A 27,370-nucleotide genomic window follows, 5' to 3' on the forward strand; every position below is an offset into this window, starting at 1 on the left:
CGCCGGCGGCTGCCGTGCGCAGCTTCAGGTTAGAGCCGACCAGGTACATTGAGCTGGTGGTGATGTTGTACAGCTGCAGCACCGCCTACACACTCAGAAAGCTTGTGTGCTGCAGCGTGGGTGCGGGTGGGTGGGCGGGTTAGAAGTGGCAGGCAGCCACAAACCCCTGCACGCGCACACACAGCCACAGCCACACACATGCAGCATCGACTCACCACCTTGGCCCCGGATCGGCTGCCCAGCAGGCGGTCGATGCGTGGGTCAGTCGCAATGTGCTGGCCGCCGCCCTCGCACTCGCGCAGCTGCAGCAGCAGCCTGCCGCCACCCAGCAGGCCCACCTCGGCCGCGGCGGCCAGCAAGACGCCAAGCGAGGCTGCTTCCCGCATCGTCGGCTGCAGCTGCTGCCAGGCGTGCTGCGCCGCCTCGGCATCCGTGCTCGCTGCCGGCACCAGCAGGCGCAGCGCAAACAGGCTGTCCATGGTGGGGAGACGAGGGGGCACGATCAGAGACGATCATGCCCTTGCACGGACGACTGCCGGCGTGCCGTTTAGGCAGGCAGGCCGAGTGGCAGCTGCCTGGCATGCAGGCCAGCAACCTGGGCCGCCACGTCAGCACCGCCGTGGAAAGCGAGGCAGGGCCTAACCCCACCACACAGATGTGGTCACCCTCGCTTCGCTCATGCCCTGCGGTCAGCGCCGCCGCACTGCCCAGCATCACCATCAGGTCCTGGTCTGTTGTACCGCTGGCCTGGTGCACATCGTGTGTATCAGGCGCCATCGCGCAGTCCGCCGCCCGCCCGCTCAGCTGCACCAGATGCAGGGCTGACAGCCGACTGCGTGCTGGCGCCTCATCCACACGACGTGCACAGGGCCAGCGGCGTGATTCATCAGGGCCTGCCCGTGACCAGCAGCAGTGCGGCGGCGCTGACCGCAAGGCAGGAGCGGAACGAGGAGGCCACATTTGTCTGGTGAATGTGAGGCCCTGCCTGGTTGTGGGTAGGTGCCGCTGGAAGGCTGCGGTGCTGGCGTGGCGGCCCCGTCACAGAGTGCGCCTTGCCTGCAGGCAGCCAGCCGGAGGTGGCAGGGCAGGGTTTCAGGCAGCGCTGCTGGGAGCATGCTGCTGCGCAGAAGCTCGAGTAGTGCTGCCTTGGCCTGCCAGGGGCTTGAGAAGTGCAGTTGTGCCCACGATGCAGAAGCAGGGAGGCAGAGAGGCACCGCGCTCGCTGCACTCGCAGGCTACCACCACTCCCCAACGCACATGCGGCCACAGCGCCCCATCTGGGGAATGTTGGGGCCGCCGCCGCCGCTGCTAGTGCTGGTGGGGGCGGGGGCAGCTTAGGCCGCGGGGCCAGGGGCGCTCGCAGCCGGGCTGCAGCTGCAGCTGCTGCCACCGCTGGCGTGTGCGGCTGGCGGCACCAGGGCGGACCCCATGGAGAGTCGGGCCGCTGCGGTGCGCTCCTGACGGCGACGTCGGTCGACCGCTGGTGCTCAGCCCCCTCGGGATGGGTGCCCACCGATGTGCACGGCAACCACCCATTTATGGGCTCGCCAATGGCGTGCAGCGGCGTGCCCGGCCGCGCTTGGCGCTTGGCAGCTCAAGCCAGCACTTTGTCCCAGGCCAGCCCACCGATGCCCCTGCGCCGGCAGCAGACGGCACCGAAGCTAGCCAGGCACCGAGTGCCTTAAATGCCGTTAGTCCCCTTACACTCCAAAAATCTTCAGTACATGAACTGCTGGTTCTCGGCTTGACCCCCGGAGTTTCTCCGCTAGAGACACACATTCAACTTTGGGGGCAGTGACACAATGTTTTGGCGGGTTTGCTTGTCATGTTCCATGCGCTGCCTTGCAGTGACAATCTCTCTTCTTGTTTTGTGTGGCGCATTTGTGATCTTCTTCCTCGGCTGTTGCGCCAAGCCGGGGACCTGAGCGGTCATTTGCTAGAACGGGTTTAACCGTCAGTTTTGTTTCAGCTCCATGTGGCATGCCCAAAGTCGACTGCCCAGTCCTCGCTCCACAGGCTGATGACCGAGAAATCGTCGACCTCGAGGCCGTGGCACATCGTGAAGTTGACCTGCGGCCGGGAAAGGCAGCGAGGCAAACGGCGGGCGAGCGGCGGCCCGGGGCAGGCGGGGTCAGCGGCAGGTGTTGGCGTACACGTCGCCACCGCTGAGGGCCCCCCCAAACACCAAGACCCAGCGGTGGAAGCCCGCAGCGCCTTCCTACACACGCCGGCAGCAACCACCTGCATGTGCATGCACTCATCCCACCCACCGTCTCTCCGTGGTAGCTGCGGGTCACTTGCTCCGGCACGATGCGGAAGCCCTCCGAGCGGATGTCGTTGTAGGCGGTCGAAAAGGCGCCCCACCAATACACATCGGAGCCCTGGCCGTCGTAGGTGAAGCCGGAGACCTCAAAAGTGCAGTCATTCACGATGCGCACCCTGCCACTGACCTGCGGGCGTGGTGGCGGGCGGCAGGGCATGGTGGCGGGCGGCAGGGGCAGCGAGAGGGCGGTGAGGAGCTGGGATGTGTGGAGTCAGCAGTTGGCGGGAAGCGCTTATGTGTTGGGTTGCATGCAGTCCTAAGTGTGTGTGGTGAGAAAGTGTTCTGGGGGCTGCAGCGAGGCAAGCGTGCAGAGTCAGGGCCAGGGCCAGTGTTTCTGGCCCTTGTGGCAGCTTTGGCGATGGGCGGGCGATGAGGACTGCTGTCGCGTCCAAATTTCGCCTATCAGCTGGCGATGGCACATTGAGGATTGGCGAAATGCGGGGGAGCCACCCTTGCGCCTGGCACAGCGCAGCGGCCACATGCGGCGCCGCTGTTGCTTTGTCGGCACTTGCCTCCCTTTTGGGGGACTGGGGGCGAAGCCCCCAGCAAGCTGGCGCTTGTTTAACACTATGGAGTGAAGTTCCTGAGGAAAATTGGCCATTTCTCCTCAAAATATTGGCGATGTCAGTCATGGGGGCTGGCGACGCGCTGGCGATGTCGCCCCGCCGCCTGCCCTCATTTAGCCAGCCCTGGCTGGCGATGGCCTTCGGCCAATCGCCAGCCAGAGCCGTTTTTTGGCCCGATTTCGCCAGCATTTGGCGATTTCGCCAGCTTTCAGAAACACTGGTCAGGGCAACAGCGGTGCCAGCTGGGCGGGCGGGAGGAGGTGGGGCGCGCAAGAGCGGTGTGCGGCAGGCGGCCGCTGCAGCTGGCACGGCGACCTCACTCACGTCGTGCTCGAGCCCAGTCAGCTGACCCTCTAAGCCGACGTAGATGGAGTCGGAGGGGCAGTAGCGGGCCATCCCTGCAGTCTCGTACCAGCACCCCCACTGGTGAGCACACGTGACCGGTTGGGGCGGCGGCCGCGGCAGCAGCTGGCGGCGGAGCAGGCCCAATTCCGCGTCGCAGCTTGCCTGGGGTCGCCTGGGCCAGCAGCAGGGCGGCCGCAAGCAGCAGCGCAGCCCCCGCAGGGGTGGCAGTGTGTTTGTTGTTGCTTGCTGTGAACATGGTGGCTTTTGAAGGCGCTTTTTAAGGCGCTTGTGCGACCCCAGCTCTTGGTTTACTATCAACCGGCCTGAGAGATCGCGCCACCTGGAGGGTACTGCAGTGGGCCCCCCGTGGAGTGGCACCAGCTGGAGCACATCCACCACTCCATTTGAATGCTCCCGCCGGAAGGCGTGTTCATTCGTTCTCCCTTCATCAACGGGCTCAGGGACACCTGGAAGGCCTCTGAAAGCGCCTTGAGCGCCTTGGACACGCCCTCTGGGCCATCGCCAAGTCGTCCCGTGTTTCGCTGTGCTGCTGCCCACTCAGCGGCTTTCACATGTCGCATAGTGGCTGTTTCAGCGCGCGCAGCATCGAGCGCTGCAGTGGCTGCTGGCGGCATGGGGCGGGAGGCGCTGCCGCCGCCTGCCACAAGCGTGCGCAGGGAGGAAGGGTGCTGGGACTCGGCAGGCCGGAGCAGCGGGGTGGAGCAGCAGACAAGGGCGTGAGCTGTCGGGGCGCCGGCGCCACCGCGCCGCCGGTCTATGTTGCGGGAGCGGCCGCCGCCAGCTGCCAGCGCTCGTACGGGAAGCCTGCGGGGATAAGTTCTGGCTTGCCGTGCAGCAGGCCCACCAGGAACTCGAGAGCATCCACCAGGCGGGGCCCCTGTGCACACGTGAAGGGTGGATCTGATCACGCATGAGGCAGGTCCAGGGAGGCGGCGGTCAGGCCTGGGCAGCGGATATGTGTGTTCGAATGAGCATTGCGAATCCAGGCAGGCAGGACACAGGTAGGCAGGTCGGCCCCAGGAGCTCACCGGGCGGTTGAACATGGCATTGCCGTCCACCAGCACCACACGCCCCGCCTGGACCGCCGCCAGCTCCCGCCTGCGGCAACCGAGCGAACACTTGGCCGGGCGGCGGGCCACTGTGGGGGAGGACGCCAGCAGGAGCAGGCCTTGCACATCAGGACGTGTCCCCACCCACGGCGTCGCCGCTCGCTCACCACCATGGCTCCCCAGCCAGGGACGTCTCCACCTCCTTGCATGTGGTGGCCAGGTCCAGGCCGCAAGGCGCCACCACCACCCAGTCTGCGCCGCTGCCCGCCACCTGCTGCGGCGTGGCCACAAACGACTTGCCCGCGCCGCCGCCCTCCCTGCGTGTCGGGGCGCCAGCGGGCATGGTACCAGGGGCTGTGGCAGCAAGCAGGCACAGGCACCAGCACAGATGCTGGCCGGGCGAGTGCAGGGGCATCGGCAGGCCAGAAGGCCAGCAGGGCCAGGCCAGCAGCCGCCGCCGCCGAGAGCCGGAGCCGTGGAGGGGCCACTCACTTGGGCGGGTTCAGCGGGTGGCGGCCGCCAGCCATGTGGATCAGCTGCGGCGTCCAGTGGCCGCCCACAAAGATGGGGGCCACCCACTCAAGAAAGGCCACGCTGGGAGCTGGCCCCCCCCCTGCCCCACTAGCTTCCCCAGCCGCAGCCGGTACCTGCGCCAGCGCGGCGTCCACCCGCGCCCGCAGCTGCGCGGCGGCCGCCGCCCCCGCCGCGGGCTGGCCCAGCTCGGCGCCCACCCGCTCCACGTCAGCCAGCACCTCTTGCAGGTTGGCGGGGTTGAGGTTGATGATGGCCGGCGGCGGCTCGATGCCGGCGGCGATGCTTTCCACCATGCAGAAGTCAACGCTGCACACGCTGCACAGCGACTGCCAGTGCAGGCGGACATGCGGGGGAGGTTATGGGCATGTGAGGCAGTAGAGATATGTGAGAGGGGCTGCGAGACATGCTGGGCATGCACGTTCTGGGCTGCGGCAGTCGGCTGCTGGAGCCACGCCACCGCTACCCGCCCCACCTGTGTGATGATGGTGTCCGGCCGCAGCTGCTGCAGCTGCTCGCGGTCGACCGTGTAGAGGCCGGCGCCAGAGGCCAGCGCTGCCCGGACCTGCCGGTCCACGTCAGCCGAGTCGGTCCACCGCGTCTTGGCGGCGGTGAGCGGCGGCAGGTGCTCCAAGCCCGGGGGGTAGTCGCACTCGTGGCTCCTGCCCACCAGCTCCGGGGCGGCCCCATCGTCACATTGATCGACGACAAGCTGAACGATTTCGGTCGCCGACGGCAGCAGCGAGACAACCTTTGAGGTCATGCCCGCAATGCCGCACCCACCCCTCCTGAAGGATCTGCGATGATGGCAGAGACGACGCAGAATGGATAGCGATGTGTTCCGTTGGTTGCAACCCATGCGAGAATCCTGGCTGGGCAGCACACGCTCTGCCATGCTGCGAGCGGCCGCCGCCTGAAGCCTGCGCCTTGCCGTTGATCTCTCTTCATTGCTACCTCTTATGTTAAGAGACTGGCTATTTCTCTCATCACAACACTCATCACAGCGACAGCAGGCCCACAGGCCGTGACAGTCGGGGTTGCGCTGCCGCCGCTGCCGCACACCTTGCGCCAAACGCTGCGTTTCTGTTAAGCTTGCTGCCCAACAGCACATGGTTTCATGTGCTTCATCTCACTGTCAATAGCGCCCCATCTAATAACGGCGATTGATCATGCCTGAAGCGGCCGTGCACCTGTCGGCGGCGACAGGTGGCGCAGGCAACCGAAGCGGCACCTGACCAGTACAGTAGCTTTCTGCTTGCAGCTGCATCGCGTGCCGTTCAGCAATCGCCCGTTGCTTGTGCAGAGACTCCCGACAGGACCCAGCCCTGTGGCACAGCTGGGAGCGGCTCGGCGACAGTTGAGGGGCATTTCAATGAAGCTGGGCAGCGCGCCTAGCATTCCACTCCACTTCCCCCGCCCCACACCTCGCTACAAACCTCTCAGGCCCACGGCAGCAGCAGCAACGAGCAGGAGAGGCCCAATGCTGGAGGCGGCAGTCAGCAGGCTGGAGAGCATCACCTCCCGCCTGGAGGAAACAGAGGTAGGGGCATTCGCGATCGCAGCTGGGGGTCGGCAGGCGCGGACATCGACGGCGATCAGTTGCAGGTGTGTTCAGTGGAGTGTTCTCCCCCTTTCTGTAGGCCCGGCTCGCCTCCATCGTGCCCACTGGCACCAGCTCCTTCACGCCCCGCCCCACCGCGGCAGCCCCGGGGGCGCCCGCCGCCGCCCTGCCTGCCGCCGCCGCTGGGCCTGGCGCCGCGCTAGCCGACTACCGCCAGCTGCTGAGCACCCAGCTGGCCAAGGCGGCGGCTGCGGCAGAGGGAGTGGGTGGCCAGGTGCTGGAAGCCACCCACATCCTGGTCGAAGGCTTTCAGCGCGAGGCGGCGGTGATCGAGGCGATGGGCGTGTGCAAGGTGCGTTTGCCGCCTGTACTGCTCCGCCTCCCCGCTGATCAGTGGCACAGGCAAGCAGCGCATGCACGCGGGCTACTGTTTGGCTGGCCATGGTTGCTGGGAGGCAGTCGCGACTGGGTGACTGACTGCATTCCACTGCCCGGATGGGCACCCACCCGGCTGCAGAAGCCGGATAACGGCGAGCTGCAGCAGCTGCTGCAGCCGGTGGGCGAGCAGATGGTGGCCGCCGGGGACCTGGCATCCGGGCCGCGCAGGTGGGAGAGGAGGGGGCTGGAGTCGCAGCGGTGGTTCCTTGAGCGCGCCTGTGGCGGTGCCACCTCTTTGAGCAGGCATGGCTGCTGGCATGGCTGCTGGCATGGCTGCTGGCATGGCTGGGGGCACGCAAGCGGCCCTCACCCCCACTTCCGCCTGACCCTCGAACTAATGCCGCAGCCCCTACCAAAACCACTACAAGCTGGTGTCGGAGGCGATGCAGGCGCTGAGCTGGGTGGCCTACACGGGGCCCAACTGCGGTGCGCCTTGCAGCGTCGTTTTGGCCAGCCGCCCGCGCTGCCTGTACCGCCTGCCTGCGCTGCCTGCCCCCGCTGCAGCACCGGCAGTGTCGCCTGCATCCCTGTGGCGCTTGCGTGTCGGCCAGCTGGATGCCGTGCCGCATGCCTGCCTGCTGAGCGTGCTGTGGTTGCCATGCAGGCATCCACCTGCCACCTCAGCACGTGGAGGACGCGCTGTCAGCGGCAGACTTTTACGCAAACAAGGTGGGCGGTGCGGGCGCCTTGTTGCTGCGGCTCGGCAGCAAAGCATGCGCAGCACGAGTTTGAGTTTGGGCGGCGCTGCTGGCGACCGGGTGCCGCTCTGGTGGCGCAGCACTGGATGGCTGTTTGCTCCGCCTTCCTCCCCACACCCTTTGCACATTTTGTTAGCTGCCCTCTTCTTCCCGCGAATCGCTGCCTTTCCACCGCTCTTTGCCCGCTGCCTGCCCGCCTGTAGGTGTTGATGGAGTGGCGCTCCAGGGACCCAGGGCATGCCGCTTGGGTGCAAGCTGTGAAGGAGCTGCTCGGAGGCCTCAAGGCACGCAGGGCAGGGCAGGGCGGAGCCAGCTGGCAGCCGGTCGTGATGCGCCGCAAGCACCGGGCTGCGCTGGGGTGCTGCATGCCGCGCAAACCGGCCAGGGGCATGGCTGCCGCTGGTGGACCGGTGCGGAGCCTGACTCCCCACCGCCGTGCCTGCAGGCCTTCTGTGCCCGTAACTTCCCCGCCGGCCCTCAGTGGAATGCCGCGGGCATCCCCGCCTCCCAGTTTGCGCCTGCTGCAGCGGCAGCAGGTGGCGCAGCAGCAGCAGCAGCAGCAGCAGGAGCCGCAGCAGGAGCGGCCGCAGCTCCAGCGGCGGCCAAGAAGGCTGCCGGCCCCCCGCCGCCGCCGCCGCCGCCGCCGCCGCCTGGCAGCATCGCGGCGAACAAAGCGGCCGCGGCGGCGGCGGCGGCGCCAGCTGGCGGCGCTGGCGGCAACCCCATGGCGGCGCTGTTTGCTGACATCAGCAAAGGCTCCTCAGTTACCTCTGGGCTGAGGAAGGTGACAGGTGGGTGCGGTACTGGCAACCCCATGCCTGCTGCCTGCACCCTGCACCCTGCATTCCGCGCGTGTGGGGGCAGATGCTGCTGCCAGGGGCGTGCCGCTGGCCGGAGTTGCCTGCTGTGGGGAGTCGTGCAGCCACTGCCATGTGCTCAGCAGCTGGCCCGCCTGCTCATCCTGCCTCTCCTTGCAGCCGACATGAAGACCAAGAACCGGGCAGACCGGGCCGGCGCTGTGCCGGCAGCGGCCGCTGCCGCCGGCGCGGCGGCCGTGGCGGTCAAGCCCAAGGCGGCTGCGGCTGCGGGGCCGCCGCGGCTCGAGTGCGAGCAGGGGCGCAAGTGGGTGGTTGAGAACCAGGTGCGGCCGCTGCTGCAGGCCTGCCACTCCTGCAGCAGTCCTCGTCGCCTTTTGTAAGGCGGCGCGAAGCAGGCATGCTGGAGATCGGTGGGGAGTCTGTGCTGCTCGATGCAGCAGGGCTTCAGGTTCCCATCCAAGAGCTCCATCGCCTGCCCTCATCTTGCTGCCTGCCCTGCGCCTGCCGCCGCCTGCCCTGGAACCTGGCTTTCCCGCAGGTGGGCAACCGGGAGATTGTGATTGAGCAGATGCAGCCTAAGCAGGTGGTGTACATCTACAACTGCAGCGGCAGCACCATCCAGGCAAGGAGGGGAGGCGCCGACCCGCGGCAGGGCCAGGAGCCTGGGCGCCTGTGTGGGGGGCGTGTGTAGTGTGGTGGTGGGGGGGGTGGGCAGGGATGGGATGGGAAGGGAAGGGAAGGGAAGAGCATTGGCAGGCTGCAGCAGCAGCAGCGGTGTAGCAGGGGTTATGGCCTCCTGCCGACCGGGCCCGCCACCTCCCTGCCGCCCGCACCACCTGCTGCCGCCGCCCACCCCCTCTCACACCGCCCTCTGCGCCTGGCGCCGCCGCCGCCGGCTGCAGGTGCGGGGCAAGGTGAATGCCATCACGATGGACAAGTGCAGCCGCACAGGGCTGCTCTTTGACACAGGCAAGCGGGGGCACGTGAGAGGCTGGGTGTGTGTTGCTGGCTGGGTGGCTGGGTGGGTGGTGGTGGGCCTGTGGAGCGCCAGGCTCCTGCTGTCTTGATGTGTACACTGTTTGCCTGGTGACCCGCCTGCCGTGTGCCTACCTGCCTCTCCGTGCCTGCCCGACTCCCTGCCTGACTCGCTGCCTGCCGGCCTCCACCTGCCTTCTTCCTGCACCCCCCCCTGTGCAGTGGTTGCTACGGTTGAGCTGGTGAACAGCAGCAGCGTGGAGGTGCAGTGCACGGGGGCGGTGCCCACGGTGGCGGTAGACAAGTGCGACGGCTGCCAGGTGGGTGGGTGGCGGCAGGCGGGCGGGAGTGTTGCGAATGTCGTGCGCGCAGCTACTGGGAGACAGGCAGGCACACGAATGCACACAGCACGTGGCCTTCCTTTGCACACCTCTACCTTCCCGCCATGGGCCCCTGCACACCCACACACCCACACACAGCTCTGCCTGCCGTGCGCGGCGCTGGAGCCCACCCGCATGCAACAGACATCATCAATAGTCAAACTATCATCGATAAAACAAACAAAAGATGTCATACTATGTTACCACTACCCCAGCTCCACCCCACACCCCACACACACACACACACCGCAGCTCTACCTGCCGCGCGGCTCCCTGGAGGTCACCGACATCACCACCGCTAAGTCGTCTGAGGTCAACGTGGTGGTGCCCGGAGCCAGCGGTGGGCAGCCCTGCCCACCTGCCTGCTGCCGCCTGCCTGCCTGCCTGCTCGCTCCCTGGCTGCTCGGTGCCGCGAGGCGCTGCTGCCGGGCTGCTCGGCGCCACGAGGCGCTGGCGCTGCCTGCCTGCTGGCCTGCGCCCGAGCTCCCACGGCCGCAGGCAGACAGTGCAGCTCCCGAATTCTGCCCTCCTGCGCCTCATGCCCACCTCACGTGCCTGCCTGCCCACCTCCACCTCAACTGCCTGCCCTCTGCCCCCTGCCTTTCCCTGCCTGCCCCGCCTGCCTGCAGAGGAGGCAGACCCTGTGGAGAGTGCCATCCCGGAGCAGTTTGTGAGCCGCTACCGCGGCGGCAGGTGGGTCACGGAGCCGGTCAGCCACAGCGGCGGCTGAGGTGGGCGGCGGCGGCCGAGGCGGGCGGCACGCGGCAGAGCGGAAGGCGGCGGCGGCGGCACGGCAGCGCCTGGCAGCTTGCAGTGCAGTCGCCTGAAGCGGATTGGTCGATGAATCAAAGTGGCTCTGTAAGGTTTTGATGTTTTGCATCGTCCAAGGGAAGCACCAGGCGCCAGCTGGCGCTCACCCCCGGTTTGAGGAGGAAACCCTTGGGCCATTCGTGCCATTCGATTGAAGTTTCAGGGGGTTGCACGACAGGCACCAGTGCTCGACAGAGCAGCAGCAGCCGCCATGCCGTGGGAGCTCAGCGAGTTTGTGCGGGAGAGGGTGGAGAGGGGCTGCAGGCTGCTGCAGGAGTCTGAGGAGCACCGAGGCAGCCGGGACCTGCAGGCACGCCGGCCCGCCGCCTGCCGCGCCTCTCGGCCCCAGCGCGCTGCCCGGTCACGCCCGCAGCCAACCTCCCTGCCCCTTGCCTGCTGCAGCTGTTTGTGGAGGGCATGGATCTGACGGTATGGCTGCACCGCACCTTTTTGGATGGCAGCGGCCAGCGGCGGCGGGGACTGACCGCGCAGGAGAAGCTGCAGGGCTTTGTCGTGGTGACGCAGCAGGCGCTCGCCTTCCAGCGTTTGGGGCTTTCGGCGCTTGCGTTCCGGCCGGAGTGCATCGATTCCATCTATGATGTAGTGAGCATGCCTGGGGCCTGGTGCTTGGCTGCATAAATGCCATTGCACTGCTGTATAGGGCACAATTTCAAGCCATTGTGGTGGTGCGATGCAGTGCGACGATCCTGAGATCAAGTCGTTACCAATGCCCTGGAATCTGCTGTTTGGCGTGGTACCCGCCTATGGTCAGCCTTGACGCCCCCAGGATGTCCATCAGCCAGCTTGCACTCTGGGTGGAAGAAGCTGTCAGCATTACCTCAAATCCCGCCTATACCTCCCTGGCAGCGGCTCTGGAGCAGGCCCAGCGCAGCGCCGGCTTTGCCCCTGTGCTGACCGCAGCGGATCTGCGGATTTTGCGCCTGTATATACAGCAGGATGCCGTGCGTGACCTGGAGGGCGATGAGCCTGAGGCACGCCAGATCCTGGCAGCAGCCATGGCTGCCAACGCCCAGCTTGCCAAGCTGGACCCCAGCGCCGCCGCCCTCCTGCACACAAGCGTGGCCACATGCTGGCGCTCATGGACATTCCCAGACGCGTTGATGTCAAGGCCGCCTATCGTTCGGCGCTGAGCGTCGCTCAACAGCACAAGGGTGAGTGTTGCAGGGCGGAAGTGCATGTATCCGCCCCCTCTGTACCCCACACCTGACGGTCCGTCTGCTGCCGCGCATGCGCCCTGGTGCAGCTCACATAGTGGAGGGGGGGCAGTTGTCAGTCTGCTTCGTTTCCTCATCTCTGGTGCCTTCGGCCCTCGCTGGTCTGTAGACGAGGTGCGCGGGCTGCTTGCGGTTGGCGGGGCCGTGCTGACCCGCTGCAAGCCCTGGATGCCAGCCAGCATCCATGCTTGGCTCAAGGGCAGCATTGCTGACAGCCAGCGGCATTTGGACGAGGCAGTGGCTGGCAGTCCTGGGAGGGCGATGCTACCAGCATTGGGCGCTCCCCTGTGGAGCAGCGGCCCACCTTCCTGCCCAGATGCAGCGGCTGCGGGGAGCAGTGCAGCAGCCTGAGGAAGTGCAGCGGCTGCCGCACGGTGGCCTATTGCGGCCGCGCCTGCCAGGTGCAACACTGGAAGAAGGGCGGCCACAAGCAGCAATGCTCGCACCTGGCGGCGCGCAGCACCGGCGCTGGCAGCAGCAGCGGCGGCAGGTGAACAGCCACAGCTTCTCTTTCATTGAGTGCAGCCCTGTTTGAATCAGATGATTTGCCTGGCAGACTGTTTATTCAGCTCCAAACCACGAGGACAACAACGATCAGAACGCATCGCAGGCCAGCCTCTACGCCCCAGCTGTAGCCTGGCCGCTGCCGCCCTGCCACGCTGCAGCCCAGCCGCTACTGCCCCGGAGCGGCGTTGGCGATGTCGATGGGTTGAAAGTCTGGTGGCATGGGCGGGCTGAAGCCCAGCGCCGCGCCGTAGAAGAACAGCTCCCCATCCAGCGCCCGCCTGCAGGCACGGGGGCAGCGCGTGGCACCCAGTACAGTACAGAGTGGCACTGCAGAGTCGAACTGCAAGCTTCCGCTGGCGGCGACCAGCGGATGACGCACGCGGGGCACACGGCTGCGGCGCGGCTGGCATTCGTCGGCTGGCTGCGGGTGTTCGGCAGGGCTGGGCCGCAGCCGGGCCTGGCGTGCAGGCGGGGTTCTTAGTCGCAGGCGGGCGGCGGGGGCGCCCCCCGCCTCCCCACCTGATGTTGGGCGCCTGGCGGAAGCCGTGCTGCTCCCCCTCGAACATCACGAGTGCGGTACGGATGCCTCGCGCCTTGAGGGCATCGTACATCACCTGCAGGGAGGGAGGGAGGCAGGGGGCAGAAGTCAGGCACACGCGCCTCGTCGGCCGCAGCGCGAGCCTGTCCCTCCCTGGAAACACGCGACTCTGGACGCATGTTCCAGCCCTGCACTAGAGCCTCCCTGGGCGTGTGACGGGGCCCAGCTGCAACAGCTGTGGCAGCTGGGCTGGGCTGGGCTGGGCAGAGTACACGCAAAACAACTGCACCTGCGCCTGGTTGGGAGGCACGATCTTGTCCTCTAGGCCCTGCAGCCGCCCGGGGAGGGCAGCAGAAACGAAGGGGTGGGTGGGAGGACGCTGGCAGGGCGAGCAGCTAGCACGGCCACAGCTCCACACACAGCGCTCCACACACACCGCACCACACCCGGCCGCACCTGGAAGAAGGCCACGGGGCGGGTGAAGCCGTCCAGGGCGTTGATGGGGCTGCGCGCATCATACACAGCCTTGGCCTGCAGGCCCCGCGGCGGCGGCGGTTGGGTGGGTGGCTGTTGGGTGGATTGGGTGGCGTCTTCTCACAAGCACCAGCAGGCCCGGGGGGCCTTGGAGCCCGGCAGCGTGCGCCTGCCCCGTGCCAGCCCCATGCATGGCAGATTGCAGCACCCCCAGAAGCCCAGCCAGCGCCGCAGGCGGGGCCGACCATCAGGCCGCCACCAGCACGCCACCAGCAACTGCGCCTCCAGCCAGCCAGCCAGCAAAAGACCCCAGCAGGCCAGCCAGCCGGCCAACCAGCCAGCCAGTCAGGCAGTTAAGCCAGCCATTCACCACCCAGCCAGCCAGCCACCCAGCCACCCGCCTAACCTCTGGGTAGGGCCCCACCAGGCCGTCAAGGTAGCGCGACTCAAACTTGTGCGTGTCCTGCGGCAGGGAAGAAGCAGGCGGGAAGAAAGCAGGCAGGGAGGCGGTGCGCTGGGAAGTGTGCCCACAGGCAGCACACCAGGCCCGGCAGCACACCAGGCGGTACAGCAGCAGCGGTACAGCAGCAGCGGCACAGCAGCAATACATCAACAGCGGCAGTACCTGTGCCAGCAGCCCCATGTCGGCCACCCCATAGTGTGAGGCACCTGCCGAGAAGACGTCCCTGCATGACGGGCAGGCAGACGGCAGGGGAGGGTCACGACAGGCTCAGCAAGCGGCGGCGTCTGGCGGGCAGAAGGGCAGAAGGGCTCCGTAGGACGGCACAGGCGGGGCTGGAAGCCAGGCGGCCGCTGACACAGGCACAAGGCAGGCAGCCGTGGCGCGTAGGCTGCGTAGGCTGCCCCAGACCGCCGACAGCCATGCAACTCGCGGCAGACCCTCCCTGGGGCCCGACTCCCCACCTGAAGGCCAGGCATGCCAGCGTTGTGTAGCCGCCCGCGCTGCCGCCGTCGATGCAGAGGCGCTGGGGGTCCACCTTGCCCTGCGGCGGCGGTGGGCGCAGAGGCGGGGGCGGGAGGGAGAGTGACGGTGGGCGCAGAGGCGAGGGCGGGAGGGAGAGCGGCGGTTGGCCAGCCAGCCAGCCAGTGCCTCCAGCCAGCCAGCCGCGCAGCCTGATGGCAGCCGCTTGGGGCAGCCTGGCCTGGCCATCATCAATAAGCTCAAAACGTTTGCTACCCTCCCCGACTGCTTTGCTACCTGGCAGCAGCCCACCCCCTCAACACACACACACAGCACGTGCCTGCGCGGCCAGGTGGCGGGCCGCGCTGCAGCAGCCACCCCTCCCCAACCTGTTATGTGCACACACACACACACACACGCACACGCACACGCACACGCACACGCACACACGCACACACGCACACCTGCTCCGCCAGGTGGCGCGCCGCGGCGCAGCAGTCGTCGACATCCACCACGCCCCAGGCGCCGCGCAGGCGGGCGCGGTAGGCGCGGCCGTAACCCGTGGAGCCTCCATAGTTGATGTCAGCGACGGCAAAGCCTGTGGGAGCACGCGCGGCGGGCACAGCGGGCGAGGCGGTGCGCTGGTGGATGCGCCTGCGCTCAGCTGGGCGGCACCGGCCACGGCAACGTCTGCTCTGTGTGTGTGTGTGTCTGTTTGGCCGTTCGAGCACACGCAGCTTGCTGTCTGCCTGGCCGCAGGCTCAATGCAGGCAAACCCAGCCCCTGTCGGTCGCGGCACGGCCTGCCGGTTGTGGGCCGCAGTTTTGCCAGACGGCGCTCCAGCAAACCAGCACACCCTGCACCCCAGACGCACGCCCCACACACACCTCGGCTGGTCCAGTACTGCAGGCTAAGGGTAAAGGCGGTGCTGGCCTGGGAGGTGGGCCCTCCGTGGATCTTGACCAGCAGCGGCGGCAGGGCGCCGGGGGGCGGCGCAAAGTCCTGCACGCGCCACGTCAGCGCAGCGCAGAGGTGCGGCCAGGTCAGCGCAGCACGCCACAGTGCGTCACAGCACGGCACAGCACGGCACGGAGCGCAGCGTGGGTGCGACCACAGCGTGGCCAAAGCGTGGTGCCAGCTCAGCAGGCCAGTTCGGCTCCTAGCCAGCTTGCACTGGTGCGGCTCTGATACCGCCCTACGGTCCTGGTACTGTCCTACGGCCCTGGTACCACCCTGGTACCGCCCTGGTACCGCACACCCACCTTGTTGCGGGGTGGGTAGTAGTTCATGAAGGCGGTGAGGCCGCCCTCTGTGGCAAACTCCACAGCCGAGGGCTCGGACAGGTAGCCAGGGTCCACCTGCGGCGGGGGCGCACGTGGACGGGGAGGGGGTGAGGAGGGCGGCAGGAAAGTGGGGAGGACAGATGGAGAGTAGAGATGGGGAGGAGAGAGGTGAATTTGTGTGTGTGTGTGGGGGGGGGGGGGGAGAAATAGACATGGCCATGTCTCAGTCAGGGGAGCCGCACGTAGCTTGCGTGGGGCGGTGGGCAGGGCAGCAGGCAGCTGCCTCGCAGCAGCAAGGCAAGCAGCGGCAAGGCACGCAGCGCCCGGCCTACCTCTGTGGTGGTGGATGGCTCCACCACCTGCCAGTCCTCGGGCTTGCTGGCTGCCAGCTCCTCCAGGTTGGCCGCCTCCAGCAGCACCACCGCAGGGGGCTGCAGGGCGCTGCCAGCCACCACCGCCACCTGTATGCCGCCCGCGCCCTGCACGCAGCAGCGGCACGGCGGTAGCGATGGCCACAGCTTGGCTGGGAGTGGCTCAAGGCGGTGCGGTGCCCACCAGCCCGCTCAGGCATCCCAGCCCACTCAATCCGGCGGCAGGGCTGCGCTGGAGCTACCGTGCCACACAGCCGTGGCAGCAGCGGCGGGCGCAGGAGCAGCAGCAGCCTTGGCCACAAACTCACAAATCTCAACAGCTCAACAACAACCCAACAATCTCCACACCTCGAAAGTGGGTTCAGACGCTGTGCACGCTCACCTCGTGCACAGCCAGGGTGGGCGTGCCGTAGGAGGTGAAGGGGCTGTCCAGCTCCTGTACCGCCTTGCTGGCGGGGTCGATGAGCGCCAGGGTGGAGCCTGCATGGGGCGTGCGGGGAAGGTGGCGGGAAGGTGGCGGGACCGGTGGCGGGACCGGTGGGAACTGGGGGCTTGTTTCAAGGGTGGCCGCGATCAGGGGTAGGCGAGGGGCAGCGGCGGGCGGGGAAGGGCGCCGGGTCGGAACCTTTCCGGAAAAAGCGTCGCAGGCTGCTGCGGGCTGCTGGATGGCTGCGACACCGGGCACTGTGCCCTGCTCCCGCCCTGGGCCCTCCGCCTGCCCACCCCTGGGCCCTCCACCCACCCGCTTTCTTGGGGTCATTATACACAGCCAAGATGCGGCCGCTGCTGAGCACATGGAAGGGCCTGCGGGGCGCGGAAGGGCAGAGATGCGGGTGGGTGGGAAGATGCGTGCCTTTGCAAAAAGGGGGAGGGGGCACCCAGGAGGGGCCAGGTCTGCTCGAGCCATGTGGGCAGCAGCATGGCAGCAGCTGGCTGGCCTCTCTCTCGTGAGGCGGCAGCTTTTCAAGCTTCCTCCATCCCTTTGATCCATAACCCCAGACCCACCTCTGGCCGAACTGCCACATGGGTGCAGCAAACTCGGCAGCCATGAGCAGCACCGCCGCCACCTGCGCGGGGCGGGGCCACAGGCAGGGGAGGAGCGCCGCCGCTCGGGCGCAGCCGCCGCCAGGACAGCCGACACACACACACACACACACAAGCACAATCATGCACAACCCCTCTGGGAGGGTCGCAATGCAACGATGCCAGGAGGGGCATGGCCCTGGCGGCCGTCGCCCCAGGCTTGTAGCCCCCCAGGCGCATGCCAGCAAGGCGGTACAGGAGCCGCACCTTGCCGTCAGTGCCCAACACATGCAGGTTCCACCACCCCTCAGGCGCATCTGCAGGCAGGGGGAGGGAGCACAGCTCAGGAGCCAGCTTTGGCTGGCGGTGCGGGGCCGGCTCGCCAGATGCCCCCCTACGGCCGCGGGATGGCCCTGTGGATCGGAAAGCAGGCGCCACACCCTTCATGCGGCGGCAGCAGGTCGGGGGCAGGGGACGGGAGGCATGCGCGCTGGGACGGCGGGCCGGGGGGCGGCCGCGCGGGCCGGAGGAGGCAGGCGGGCGCACCAGAGACGAAATACAGGGAGCCATCGGGGCCCCACTGCGGGAGCACCACAGACTCCCCCTCCTCTCCCGCCACCTGCAACGCCCGGCGCGGCTGATCCTCCCATCAGAGAAAAGAACATGAGCAAAACTGATGGGAGCGGAGCGGCTGCCACCAGCGCCGGCTGCCCAGTCGCCGCTTGGCACGACGGCGGCAGTGCAGGAGCAGCTGCGCACGGCAGAGGACCCCCCTCCCGCTCAGTCCAAACCCCTGGCATCCAATGCCACGCCCGCGCGCCTTGCGGTGGCCGGCCAGCGTGCCATCTGGCGCCACGTCAGCCACCCACAGCTGAGTGTCGTCCCACGGCATGTTGGGATGCGTCCACTCCACCCACGCCAGCCTGCACAGACAGAACACACGCATGTGTCTAAACAGCAGCGGGCAGAGGAAGCTGGCTGGTTGCTTGGCAAGGGTGCGGCGTGGGCGTGCGGGCTGGCTGCCGGCGGCACATCAGCCAGCATCGTTCCCCGCAGGAAGAGCAGCGCGGAACAGCCGCAGGGCCAGGCATGGAGCGGGCAGCTGGCCGGTCGGGCAGCAGGCAGAGGCGGGGGAGCAGCAGTCGGGGGCGGGGGAGCAGCAGAAGGAGGCAGGGAGCATCAGGCAGAAGCAAGGGAGCGGCAGGCAGAAGCAAGGGAGCAGCAGGCGTGAGACGGCAATCAGCAGGCAGAGGCAGTAGGGCAGCGGGCGGGCTCACCGGGAGCCGTCTGGGCTCAGGCGGGGGCAGGCGTAGAAGTCGGCGTCGCTGACCAGGGTGGTGACGGCGCCGCTGGCCAGGTCTGCGGCGGGGTTGGGTGCGGGTGTTGGTGGAGGCTCGTGAGTGCGGGTGTTGGCGGGGTTGTTGCGATTGTCATGGCGGCCGGCCGACCCTTGCAGCATGCTGCTATCTCCCACTACCTCCCGCTCAGCTACCTCCTGGCACCTGCAGCCGCTCAGCTGCCTCCCACCACCTGCCGCTCTGCTCGGCAGGCCACGCTCACCCACAGCGCCGACCGTGGTCACCGCCTCGCCGCCCCCGCTGTGGTCTTCCACCACGCACACCAGCCTGCACACACGGGCGCGGTGCATTCACATACATTCAGAGGGGCATGACGCAAGCGAGCAGCGCTGCGGTCCTCACAAACGTTGTGGCCTTCCAGCACGCAACGCAGGAGGAACGTGCGTGGCAGCATGGCGCCGCCTCTTGGGCCCGCAGCTGGGTGGGGGCGCACGCTGCCTTGTGCCGCCGCTCGCCTCGCGCCCCCTTGTTGCCAGGCGGCGCCGGCATGCAGGCCTGCCGCGGCTCCCTCACACGCTGCTGGGCCCAAAGGTCGTGGCCAGCCCCAGGCCGGGGGCCAGCCTGCAGCAGCTCTGGCCCAGCGGCGGCCCCCGGCCGCGCTGTGCCGTGCTGCCGTGCACGCAGCAGCCACCAGCACCTGCCCGCCACGCGCACCTGCCCCTGCCGCCATCCACCTCCCCGTCTGCAAACCGCAGCTTGCTTCCCTCAGCTGTGACCGGCTGCGGCGGGCCTCCCGCCGCCAGCTGCTGCACATACAAGCGCTGGTCCCTGCGGCGGCGGCGGCGCAGAGAACCGCCACAGCCGGTCAGCGGGGACTTCTGAACTAACACACAGTCGGAGGCCGGCAGCTGGGAGGCACCCCGCGGATCGAAGCAAGGCAATGCAGCAGGTGCACGGCTGCCACAGCAGAGGAGAGATTCCGCGCCGCTCCGCATGCCGTGGCCGACGCTGTGGCCGGCGCAAGGATCCCCGCGCGAAGGCCCCTCGCACAACTGTTGGCTGCCTCACCCAAAGTTGGAGAAATAGGCGGCAGAGTCGGTGAGAGTGTAGTTCCCGCCGCCATACTCCTGCACACAAGCGCAGGCAGGCAGGCCGCCGCCGCCCCGGCACCCTTGGCGGGGATGCGAGAGAGGGGAGCATAGGGCCTGCCGCGGCGTGGCTGCGGCCTGCGGCTTTCGCCTGCCGCTGCGCGCGCGCCACGCGCCCTGTCACGGCCACGGCAAGCTGCCCGCTACTCCACCCGATCTCGCGCTCCCACCTGCACCCGCGTCCGCACGTTGAGCCCGCTGTCGGGGCCGGGCGTGAGGTCGGCGGCGGCTGCGCCGCCATGGGGCCGCCGCACCAGCACCTGCCGCCCCTTCTCCGCCGGCCGGCCCTCCAACCAAAAGAGGTCGCCGTTGGGGGCGAAGCTGGGCGCGCCCAGGCGCTTGGTCTGCGGCAGGCAGGAGGCAGCAGGCAGGAGGGAGGGGCGCGCGGCATATGGGAGCCGCTGCGCCGCCGGTGGCAGGCGGGCGCGACGGGCAGGTGTTGCGCGGCAGCCCAGGGCCGTGTAGCAGTGTGCGGGGAGTGAATGGCTTACCGCCGAGGTGATCAGCTCGCTTGTGATGGGGGACTCCCACTCGCCAGGCAGCCGCTCGGTGGGCATAGTACTGGCGGCGTTAGCGACGGGAGCGGAGCTGCTGGCGGCGGCGGCGGTGGTAGGGCTTGCGCGGCGCGCGGTGGGCAGGCCGCGTGAGGGAGAGGTGCAATTCAGGCGCCCCGGTGGCGGCTCCCTGCCGGGGGCAGAGGCGAGTGCGGCGGTGCGGGGATGGCGCAACCACTTCACCACAATGTGGGGTGATGTTGAGGCGCCTAGAGTGCGAACCAGCATGTGACGCATCGGCAGGGATGGCACAGTGCTCTTTGATCAGCCGGGCTTGCTCTTGCGGCACCAGTGTTTCTGGCCCTCGTGGCAGCTTTGGCGATGGGCGGGCGATGAGGACTGCTGTCGCGTCCAAATTTCGCCAATCAGCTGGCGATGGCACATTGAGGATTGGCGAAATGCGGGGGAGCCACCCTTGCGCCTGGCACAGCGCAGCGGCCACATGCGGCGCCGCTGTTGCTTTGTCGGCACTTGCCTCCCTTTTGGGGGACTGGGGGCGAAGCCCCCAGCAAGCTGGCGCTTGTTTAACACTATGGAGTGAAGTTCCTGAGGAAAATTGGCCATTTCTCCTCAAAATATTGGCGATGTCAGTCATGGGGGCTGGCGACGCGCTGGCGATGTCGCCCCGCCGCCTGCCCTCATTTAGCCAGCCCTGGCTGGCGATGGCCTTCGGCCAATCGCCCGCCAGAGCCGTTTTTTGGCCCGATTTCGCCAGCATTTGGCGATTTCGCCAGCTTTCAGAAACACTGTGCGGCACTGCCCAGCTGCCCAGCTGGACTGACGTGGAGTGCTGCCCGACGAAGTGGATCCGGGGTTGGATCGGCCCTCCCTCCTCGACCAAGCCCTCGGGAAATTGGAAGGGCAGCTGCCCCTGCTCTGGCAGGTATGCTCAGGATTGGACGTCACGACCGGTGTGTTTCCGCGCTCTGTGCACCTGCACCACTATCTCCAAATGGCCAGGGGATGATGGATTCCAGGCTGAATGCGCTGCCTGGCCCCCGCTGCCTGCCCCCGCTGCCGCTTCAAGTCCGCCAGCGGGTGTCGGCTCCCCAACCTGCTGCTGCCGGAGGGAACCAATAGCGGCCGGCGACCTGGCCCCAGCACCTAGCTCCTGCTGCAGTTCATGAGGGAGGCGCTGTGCATTCGGCAGCGGCAGCTGATGCCGGCGCTGCACCCAGCCCACGCCCGCCGGTGTGTGCCGCCCTGGCCCCGCTGCCCGCCCGTCATGCTGCCCGCGTCTAGCTTGGTGCAAGAAAAACCATGTCCATGCTGAGTGCCTGGATGTGCCAGGTGGCAAGCGCAAGAGGCGGAAGGCGAGGGGTCAACAAGCGGCAACGCCAGCGGGCAGCCTGCCCTGAGGGCGGTGGACGGGGCTAGCCCGCGTGCCAGCGCTGGCAGAGCCCCATCCACACATAGACTTGATCTATGGCCTCGAGCTCGCAGCCGCAGGTTGATGGTCGGACACCGATCTGCTGCCCTCGTGTGCCAGCACAGCAGCGAGGACCTCTGGCCTCGCTTGACCACATGACTCAAGGCGCTAAGTCCAGTGTCCTGTCGGTGTTTCATTGTTCAGGAACAGTCCACGTCCCGCTCTCGTGCAAGATAACGCGCGTTCAGTGCGCAACCGTTCCACTGCGCCCGTCCCTTGCACTGTTAGGCCCCCGAAGTAACCACACGGCCTATTCAGAGCATGCAAGAGGCGCAGGTAGGCCCGCCGAGCTGCGCAGGCGGGCGAGGCCACCTTGAATCGGTGTGGAAGAGGAGGACCAGTTGTGCACCGCCGCTGCACACCGGCCGCCCTGGCTCCCCTGGCTCTGATGATCAGGGGGGAAGCCTGCAGGGCGCGCCGCGAGTGCGATGGCCCCCTCAGCATTGCCCTGCTGACCGCCTCCCAACCGAGCTCCTCGGGGCCTCCCGTCGCGCTCAAAATGCTGCGTCGGGGATGCACTTGCAGCAGCTGCTCGTGCACGGCCCTGCCCAGCAACTTAGCCCTGCCGCCCCCACGCCCGCTTCCGCCCCCTTTGCATGCAGGGCCTGCCCCACCCGCCTGGCATCGTATACCCTGCGCTGGACGCCGCCACAGTGATGGCGCACGCCAAGCAGGCCAGCGCCCTTGCGCACAGGGCTGCTGGCGCCGAGGAATCGAGCGCGGGTGAGCGCCCGCTCTGCGATTCCCTCCTCATCGCGCCGCTCGGTCCCGGCCCTGCCACCGCCGGCGAGGTGGCTCTGCTGCTCCGCCGCTGGCCGGCACCGGCGCCCCACGCCTGCCCGCTCGCCTGCATCTCTCCAGGTCCTGCCTCCAGCCCAGCCGGGGTCCCCCCTTCCCCTGTCGCCCCCCGACCTCTCGGCGCCTTGCCTGCGGCACTGCCCCGCCGCCGCTGCCCCGTCGCCTGAGGGCACCAGCAGCTGTGCCACCCACCCCTGCCCCGCCCGCTTGCAGGCGCAGCGCCATCACCGCCCTCCCAGCACCCCGCCCTCGCCTTTCCCGCCCCCTCGGCCTACGAGGAGTGCCTCAACAGCAGCGCCCTGTTTGCTCTGGACCTGCCGGGGTTGCTCGATGGGTGCGGGACCCCGCTGCTCATGCCTGCTCACCGGCTGCCACGCTGGCGCCGGCTCGCGCTGCTGCCGCTGCCACTTCTACTGCTGCTGCCGCTGCCACTGCTCTGCGTGCCCTCCGGGTCAAAACCGTGCAGGCGCCCGCTCAAACCGGCTGCCCGGCATCTCTGCCGCCGCCTGCCGTCTACCCCAGCCGCCCCCACCTGCCCCCTGTGCCCACCCCCTGCAGGCACGGCGCCTCCTGCTCCCAGGCGGCCGGGCTGCTGAGCGCGTCCGCGGCGCCCTGCCCAGCTCACCCTTGCGGCGGGCAGCCGGCGGGGCCCGACGCCGCCACCCTGGCGGAGCTGCTGCAGCAGCTGCGGCTGTCGGGAGAGCTTGATGAGGCGGCGGCAGGCAGCCTGCCGCCCACGCCGCAGCCCGGGGCCCACCACCACGGGGACCCCTTGGCGTGCTGCTCGTCCCTGGGAGACTACTCCAGCCCGGACTACACCCCCCGTTCCTCCAGCACCAAGGGCGCCTCTGCCTCAGCCTCTGCCTCCGCCTCTGCCTCCCACAACAACCTGGCCGCACTGTCGGCGGCCGCGGACGCGCAGCAGCTGCCACTGGACGTGGCGGCGCTGCTGCTGCAGCAGCAGCAGCAGGCGGCAGCGGCGGCGGCGGGCGGCGGCTGGGGGCTGGGGGGCGGCAACGCGGCCGCCGCGGCCGCTGCTCCCCACTCGACCCCCGCTTCCGGCGGCCTGGCTGGCCTGGGTGTGGCGGGCGCCGCTGCTTCCGACTATGGCAGCTCCTCCTGCCAGCTGGCGCCGCCCGCCTCCCTGCTGCATCCCTCTCTGGCGATGCTATACGCGGTGCAGCACGGTTGGGCAGTGCCCGGGCTGTGCCAGCCCCACGGCGGCGCCGCACCCCTGCAGGCAACCCAGCACCAGCACCAGCACCAGCACCAGCACCAGCACCAGCACCAGCAGGGGGGTGCATGGGCGTCTGCCGCCTCGGCGCTGGCCGCTGGCGACCGGCTGCACCTTCAGGCGCTGCTGCAGCAGGTGGCGGCGGCGGCGCAGCGGCAGCTGCCGCCCTTTGCCGGCCAGGTGCCGCAGGGCGGCGCCGTATCCAGGCTGTGGCACCTCGCCCACACCGCGCAGGCAAGCCCAGCCTCGTGGTGACCGGCCTGTCGCCCCGCGGCGTGCTGTGCATGCTCTGCTTTGCCTGCCGGCCGGCAAGGCTGCTCGCCCTGACAAGCGCCGCCTGGCCGGCTCCGGCCCACCACTCCCAACCCACTCTCTCCCCCACCAGCTGCTGCCCTCTGCATGGCTTGCTGCCACCCTGCTGCTCTCCTCCATTCCCGCCAAGTGCTTGGCACTGAAGGTGCAAAATAACCCTGCGGTGTCCGCCCCCGACGCCGCACTGCAGGCAGCTTCCATGTCGCACCATGCGGCCGCTGAGGTGGAGCCGCCAGAGTGCCTGGTGGGCCTGGAGGGGCGGTACCAGCCGTACTGCCAGCAGGTGGATTCTCGTACTGCAAGGAGGGAGCTGCCTGCTGTCGCAGCCGCCTGGCGTGCCGCTTGCCTCCCTTGCTCCAACATTTGCCCCCGATGCTTCCTGTGCCCTGCTGCCCGACAGGCGCCTGCCACCCTGCATCTCCCCAGCCCCTCCCCTCCATCCCGCCGCCTGCCTGCCTGCCTGCCTGCCTGCCTGCCTGCCTGCCTGCAGATCATCAGCGAGAGGATCAACACGCTTGCCACCAGCGCTCTGGCGGCGCTGAAGCTTCTCCAGGTGGGGGTGCTCGCGCCCGCCCCAGCGCCGAGTGTGCTCGGCCGCCGCTCCCAGCTCCTCTGCCGGCCGCGCCCCTCGCCGCCGCCTGCCGCGACGGCGCTGCTGCACGCTGCTGCTGCAGCAGACACCACGTGTGGCCCCTCCCCACGGTACATCCCTTTTCTGAGGCTCCCGACCTCCCCGCCGCCTGTGCTGCAGCTCGGCGACGAGCCTCAGGCCTATAAGCTGCTGGGCCGCCGCTACTATTGCTCTCTCAAGGAGGTGAGCAGCCACGCCTGCAGGCTCCCAGCCATGCCACGGCGGCAGTGGCGGCGCCCGCAGGGCCGCTGGCTCTTGTCGCGGCCAGCGCCCTGCACTGCCCCTGCTCCCGTCTCCAGCTGCCTGCTGCTGTGCTGACCACCCAGCTTGCTGCTGCCCGCCACGACCACCGCGCAATGCCCAGGAGCGTCACCGCTCATCCACTGTGGCTTATCCGCTGTGGCTCATCCACTGTGCAGAGCGCCACATGTGGCGCTCTGAGCCCCACGCCCCACCCTTCCTGCTGTCCCATCTGCCCAACCCTGAATCCTCTGCTGCCCCGCCTCCTCCCCTGCGCCTTGCAGGTTGGCAAGGTGGTGGCCTCCGCCCAGTGCCTCATCGTGGCGCCAGACATTTGTGTCTCTTCCACCGCCCACATCAACCCCGTGCGCGCCTTGCAGCGCATCCTGCACGACGCTGCGCTGCACGGCGTGCCGGTGGTGTTTGCCCTCTCCCGCAAGGGCATCGGCCAGGTGCGGCGGCGGACCGCTCCTGGTGACGCATCTGCGCATGCACGGCGCATGTGTGCTTGTTGCGACGTCGGTGGGTGGTGGTGACGTGGCGGCGGTGCGGCTGTTTGGTGACCACCGCGCGAGCAGAGGGCAGCAGGGCAGGCAGGGGGCTGCTCGCGGAGCACTGCCTGCAGGCTGCCGCAGGTCCTGCCACCAGAGCGGCGCCAGCCGGGCTGACGGCCTTGCTTGCCAGCTCAGGCTGTACCGCTGATGTACCGCTGGCGGTGCCGCTCCCTGTGCCGCAGGTGTTTGGGCGGGACAAGATGATGTCCATCGTGGCGATCATGCAGCTGCAGGTGTCTCTCCGGCTGCCCCATGCTGGCACCACGCCACGCCTGCTCGCCTGAGGCACACACCGCCGCCTGCGGGGCTGGCGGCGGCGGCAGCGCCCCGCGGGTTGCACCGTCTGACTGCCGGCCCTTGGCCTCATGCCCAGGCCTGGCATGCCATGCGCATCCACACCCTTGGCCCTGAGTACAGCAAGGCATCGTGCCACATATGCCGCCTTCACTGTTTTCGGCTGCAGGGGCTGGAGGCAGAGTGCCAGGAGATGGTGGAGGAGGCTTGGAAGGTGGGCGGGCTAACCCGCCGCTGTGGGGGTGAAACTGCTGTGGCGAATGTGTCGGTGGCGGCGGCGGCGGTTCCTGGGACGGCGCAGCCTGCTATGCATGCTGGGCCTCAAGCATGAGCCCAGCATCTGTGGATGCCGCCTGGCACACCTGCCCTGCTGGTCGCCGCTCCAGGGAGCGACTGCCGCCTCACACCTGCCACTGCGGCTTCGCCGCCCTTTCCGCCTCCCTGCTGCAGGGCCGCCAGCTCTACTTGCAGCACAGGGGGGGATCCTGCTGGCAATAGGGCAGCATGGCAAAGAGCTGCTGCTCGGGGCCGCCTCCGCCCGTCTGTCTGTTGCGGCCTTGTGCAGCCAGGCCCAGGTGTGCTGCCCCAGCCACATCTTCCTGACAGGCTCATGCGCGACGACAACTACCCAGCCCACACATGGCGCTACTGTATCAAGCACATCACAGTGTTGGAGCAACACCCATTGGACTAGCGCTGGCCAACCATAACTTTTCCTCAAGCCAAGCCCTTTGATTTCATGAATATTTTCAAAGACCTCGTGAACCTGACACCTGGCGTGTGACGGCACGCGCGGCGCCCGCTGTTTTCACCGGCTGCTGCCGCTGCCTCGCTGGGGATGTGGCCCCCATCTGTGGGAAGGCCGCCACATAACCTTTTCCCTTTCATGCAATCATTTTTCCTCGACATCTGTCCATCCACGTGTGTGCACGCTACCACATCGCAATGGTCCGAGCACATACCCGCCTCATTGTGCGGTGCGTGCCTGCCGTCGTTCCTGCCGCAGCTTCCTGATCCCCACCACACCGATGCGCAACTTTGTCGCGACCGTCGCCAGCGCTGGGAGGGGCCACCGCCATGCTGCCCATCAGACAACCCAAACCTGAATCCCACTCAGTCTAATCTTTCAAAGTCTCCACCGCATCCCGCTTTGCCCCATAATCAATATCTCAACACTTGCCCTGCATCTGCCCACCACCGCTGAGGACCCTCCACATGAAACCGTGCCACATGGCTGCCTTTAGCCTCTGCCTGCCCCCAACAAGACAATAAAACTCTGACTCGATCTCGTCCTACCCATATATGCAACATCGTCGCCGCTCTGGTCTGTATCCAGCCTTTTGTTGCCATTGTCTGCACCTGCCCCTCACCTTGAAAGCAGCCGCTGCGCCAGCGCCGTGTTGGGCCTGCCCTGCATGTTGACCGCTGACCCGTTGCTGCTAGCCCATTGCTTTTCTGGTCATCTTGACCACGCACCTGTATGGATCCAAGCTTGATATCGGCATCACTGGGAACTGTAACAAAATAAACGGGGAACTGGCAGCGGCGACGACGGCGGGAACTCCGGCCGCCCCCCAGACAGGTCCAATGGTTCTGCAAGCACGGCATCCCACCATGCTGAAGGACACAGGTCCCACTTGCTGCTGACCAGAGTTAAGAAGGGGTGGCTGTCAGATGTCCCCAGCTGCGTCGATCAGCGAGGGATGACAGCAGCGGCGGCGCTGCTCAAAGCGGAAGCGGCACGGCGCGCCTGCTGTGCCCACATCAGCCTCTACGGTAGTCAACACGATGTCGCGTGTGGCTGCTTGATGCTTGTAGATGCCAAAGGGGAGCTCAGCGGCGGCAATGGGTTGACGGAAGGATGCAGCACAAGACGATCGAGCTGCGCTTGCACGCAGCGCTAGGGCTTCCCGCTGCGGGCACCGTAGTGGTGGTGGAGGTGCGTTGGGCTGTGGGTTTATATTCCGTTGCGGCGGTCCCTGTGAAACACACTTGCCTTGTTTCTCGGCC

General features: G+C 67.8%; 6 protein-coding genes across 6 annotated transcripts in view; 2 read left to right on the top strand and 4 right to left on the bottom strand.

The window, feature by feature from the left end:
- CHLNCDRAFT_142503 (hypothetical protein) overlaps positions 1-479 on the bottom strand; it is a gene marked incomplete at both ends in the record, with an annotated part of 4,939 nt that extends 4,460 nt beyond the window's left edge. Inside the window, one exon of the mRNA XM_005852257.1 lies at positions 216-479. Within this exon, the coding sequence (XP_005852319.1) occupies positions 216-479 (264 nt within the window). The remainder of the gene's footprint in view (positions 1-215) is intronic.
- Positions 480-1,965: 1,486 nt separating this feature from the next.
- CHLNCDRAFT_142504 (hypothetical protein) lies at positions 1,966-3,285 on the bottom strand (the record flags this gene model as incomplete). Its single annotated transcript, XM_005852258.1, has 3 exons — positions 1,966-2,070; positions 2,271-2,450; positions 3,214-3,285. The coding sequence occupies 3 exons, from the start codon at positions 3,283-3,285 to the stop codon at positions 1,966-1,968; spliced, it is 357 nt and encodes a 118-aa protein (XP_005852320.1).
- A 787-nt stretch (positions 3,286-4,072) lies between these two features.
- Positions 4,073-5,589, bottom strand: CHLNCDRAFT_10887 (hypothetical protein; the record flags this gene model as incomplete). The annotated part of the gene is made up of 5 exons (XM_005852259.1): positions 4,073-4,132; positions 4,284-4,353; positions 4,472-4,621; positions 4,797-5,164; positions 5,311-5,589. Coding segments are annotated over 5 exons (927 nt in total), but the record flags the coding sequence as incomplete, so codon positions are not given.
- A 726-nt stretch (positions 5,590-6,315) lies between these two features.
- On the top strand, positions 6,316-10,435 carry CHLNCDRAFT_142506 (hypothetical protein; the record flags this gene model as incomplete). Its single annotated transcript, XM_005842813.1, has 12 exons — positions 6,316-6,375; positions 6,476-6,748; positions 6,914-7,002; positions 7,181-7,260; positions 7,439-7,503; positions 7,736-7,789; positions 7,978-8,323; positions 8,510-8,673; positions 8,889-9,024; positions 9,548-9,645; positions 9,958-10,045; positions 10,335-10,435. 12 exons carry the CDS (start codon positions 6,316-6,318, stop codon positions 10,433-10,435), a joined length of 1,554 nt encoding a protein of 517 aa, XP_005842875.1.
- A 1,862-nt stretch (positions 10,436-12,297) lies between these two features.
- CHLNCDRAFT_33357 (hypothetical protein) lies at positions 12,298-20,129 on the bottom strand. The gene is made up of 23 exons (XM_005852260.1): positions 19,806-20,129; positions 19,485-19,658; positions 19,235-19,293; positions 18,881-18,994; positions 18,429-18,493; positions 18,146-18,227; positions 17,689-17,791; positions 17,415-17,487; positions 17,136-17,185; positions 16,851-16,912; positions 16,588-16,649; positions 16,228-16,325; positions 15,831-15,935; positions 15,454-15,549; positions 15,079-15,193; positions 14,656-14,789; positions 14,194-14,273; positions 13,895-13,955; positions 13,676-13,732; positions 13,252-13,326; positions 13,085-13,123; positions 12,777-12,871; positions 12,298-12,535 (listed from the first exon to the last, which is right to left on the bottom strand). The coding sequence occupies exons 1-23, from the start codon at positions 20,103-20,105 to the stop codon at positions 12,424-12,426; spliced, it is 2,211 nt and encodes a 736-aa protein (XP_005852322.1). The 5' UTR covers positions 20,106-20,129; the 3' UTR covers positions 12,298-12,423.
- Positions 20,130-21,128: 999 nt separating this feature from the next.
- CHLNCDRAFT_55584 (hypothetical protein) lies at positions 21,129-26,564 on the top strand (the record flags this gene model as incomplete). The annotated part of the gene is made up of 13 exons (XM_005842814.1): positions 21,129-21,158; positions 21,526-21,573; positions 21,900-22,020; positions 22,309-22,429; positions 22,654-23,509; positions 23,832-23,924; positions 24,132-24,194; positions 24,393-24,455; positions 24,797-24,964; positions 25,249-25,299; positions 25,530-25,574; positions 25,926-26,027; positions 26,367-26,564. The coding sequence occupies 13 exons, from the start codon at positions 21,129-21,131 to the stop codon at positions 26,562-26,564; spliced, it is 1,959 nt and encodes a 652-aa protein (XP_005842876.1).
- Between the last annotated feature and the right edge of the window lie 806 nt (positions 26,565-27,370).

Source organism: Chlorella variabilis (assembly GCF_000147415.1).
Source record: "Chlorella variabilis unplaced genomic scaffold CHLNCscaffold_40, whole genome shotgun sequence".
Classification (NCBI taxonomy): Eukaryota; Viridiplantae; Chlorophyta; class Trebouxiophyceae; order Chlorellales; family Chlorellaceae; genus Chlorella; species Chlorella variabilis.

What these genes read in the sequence shown, in the direction of transcription:
- CHLNCDRAFT_33357 (XM_005852260.1), bottom strand. Translation starts at nt 20,105, where the DNA reads ATGCGTCACATGCTGGTTCGCACTCTAGGCGCCTCAACATCACCCCAC. An exon ending in GCCTATTTCTCCAACTTTGG is followed by an intron (nt 18,995 to 19,234) that starts GTGAGGCAGCCA and finishes CCGCCGCCGCAG; the next exon opens with GGACCAGCGCTTGTATGTGC. An exon ending in CTCCCTGTATTTCGTCTCTG is followed by an intron (nt 17,186 to 17,414) that starts GTGCGCCCGCCT and finishes CCCTGCCTGCAG; the next exon opens with ATGCGCCTGAGGGGTGGTGG.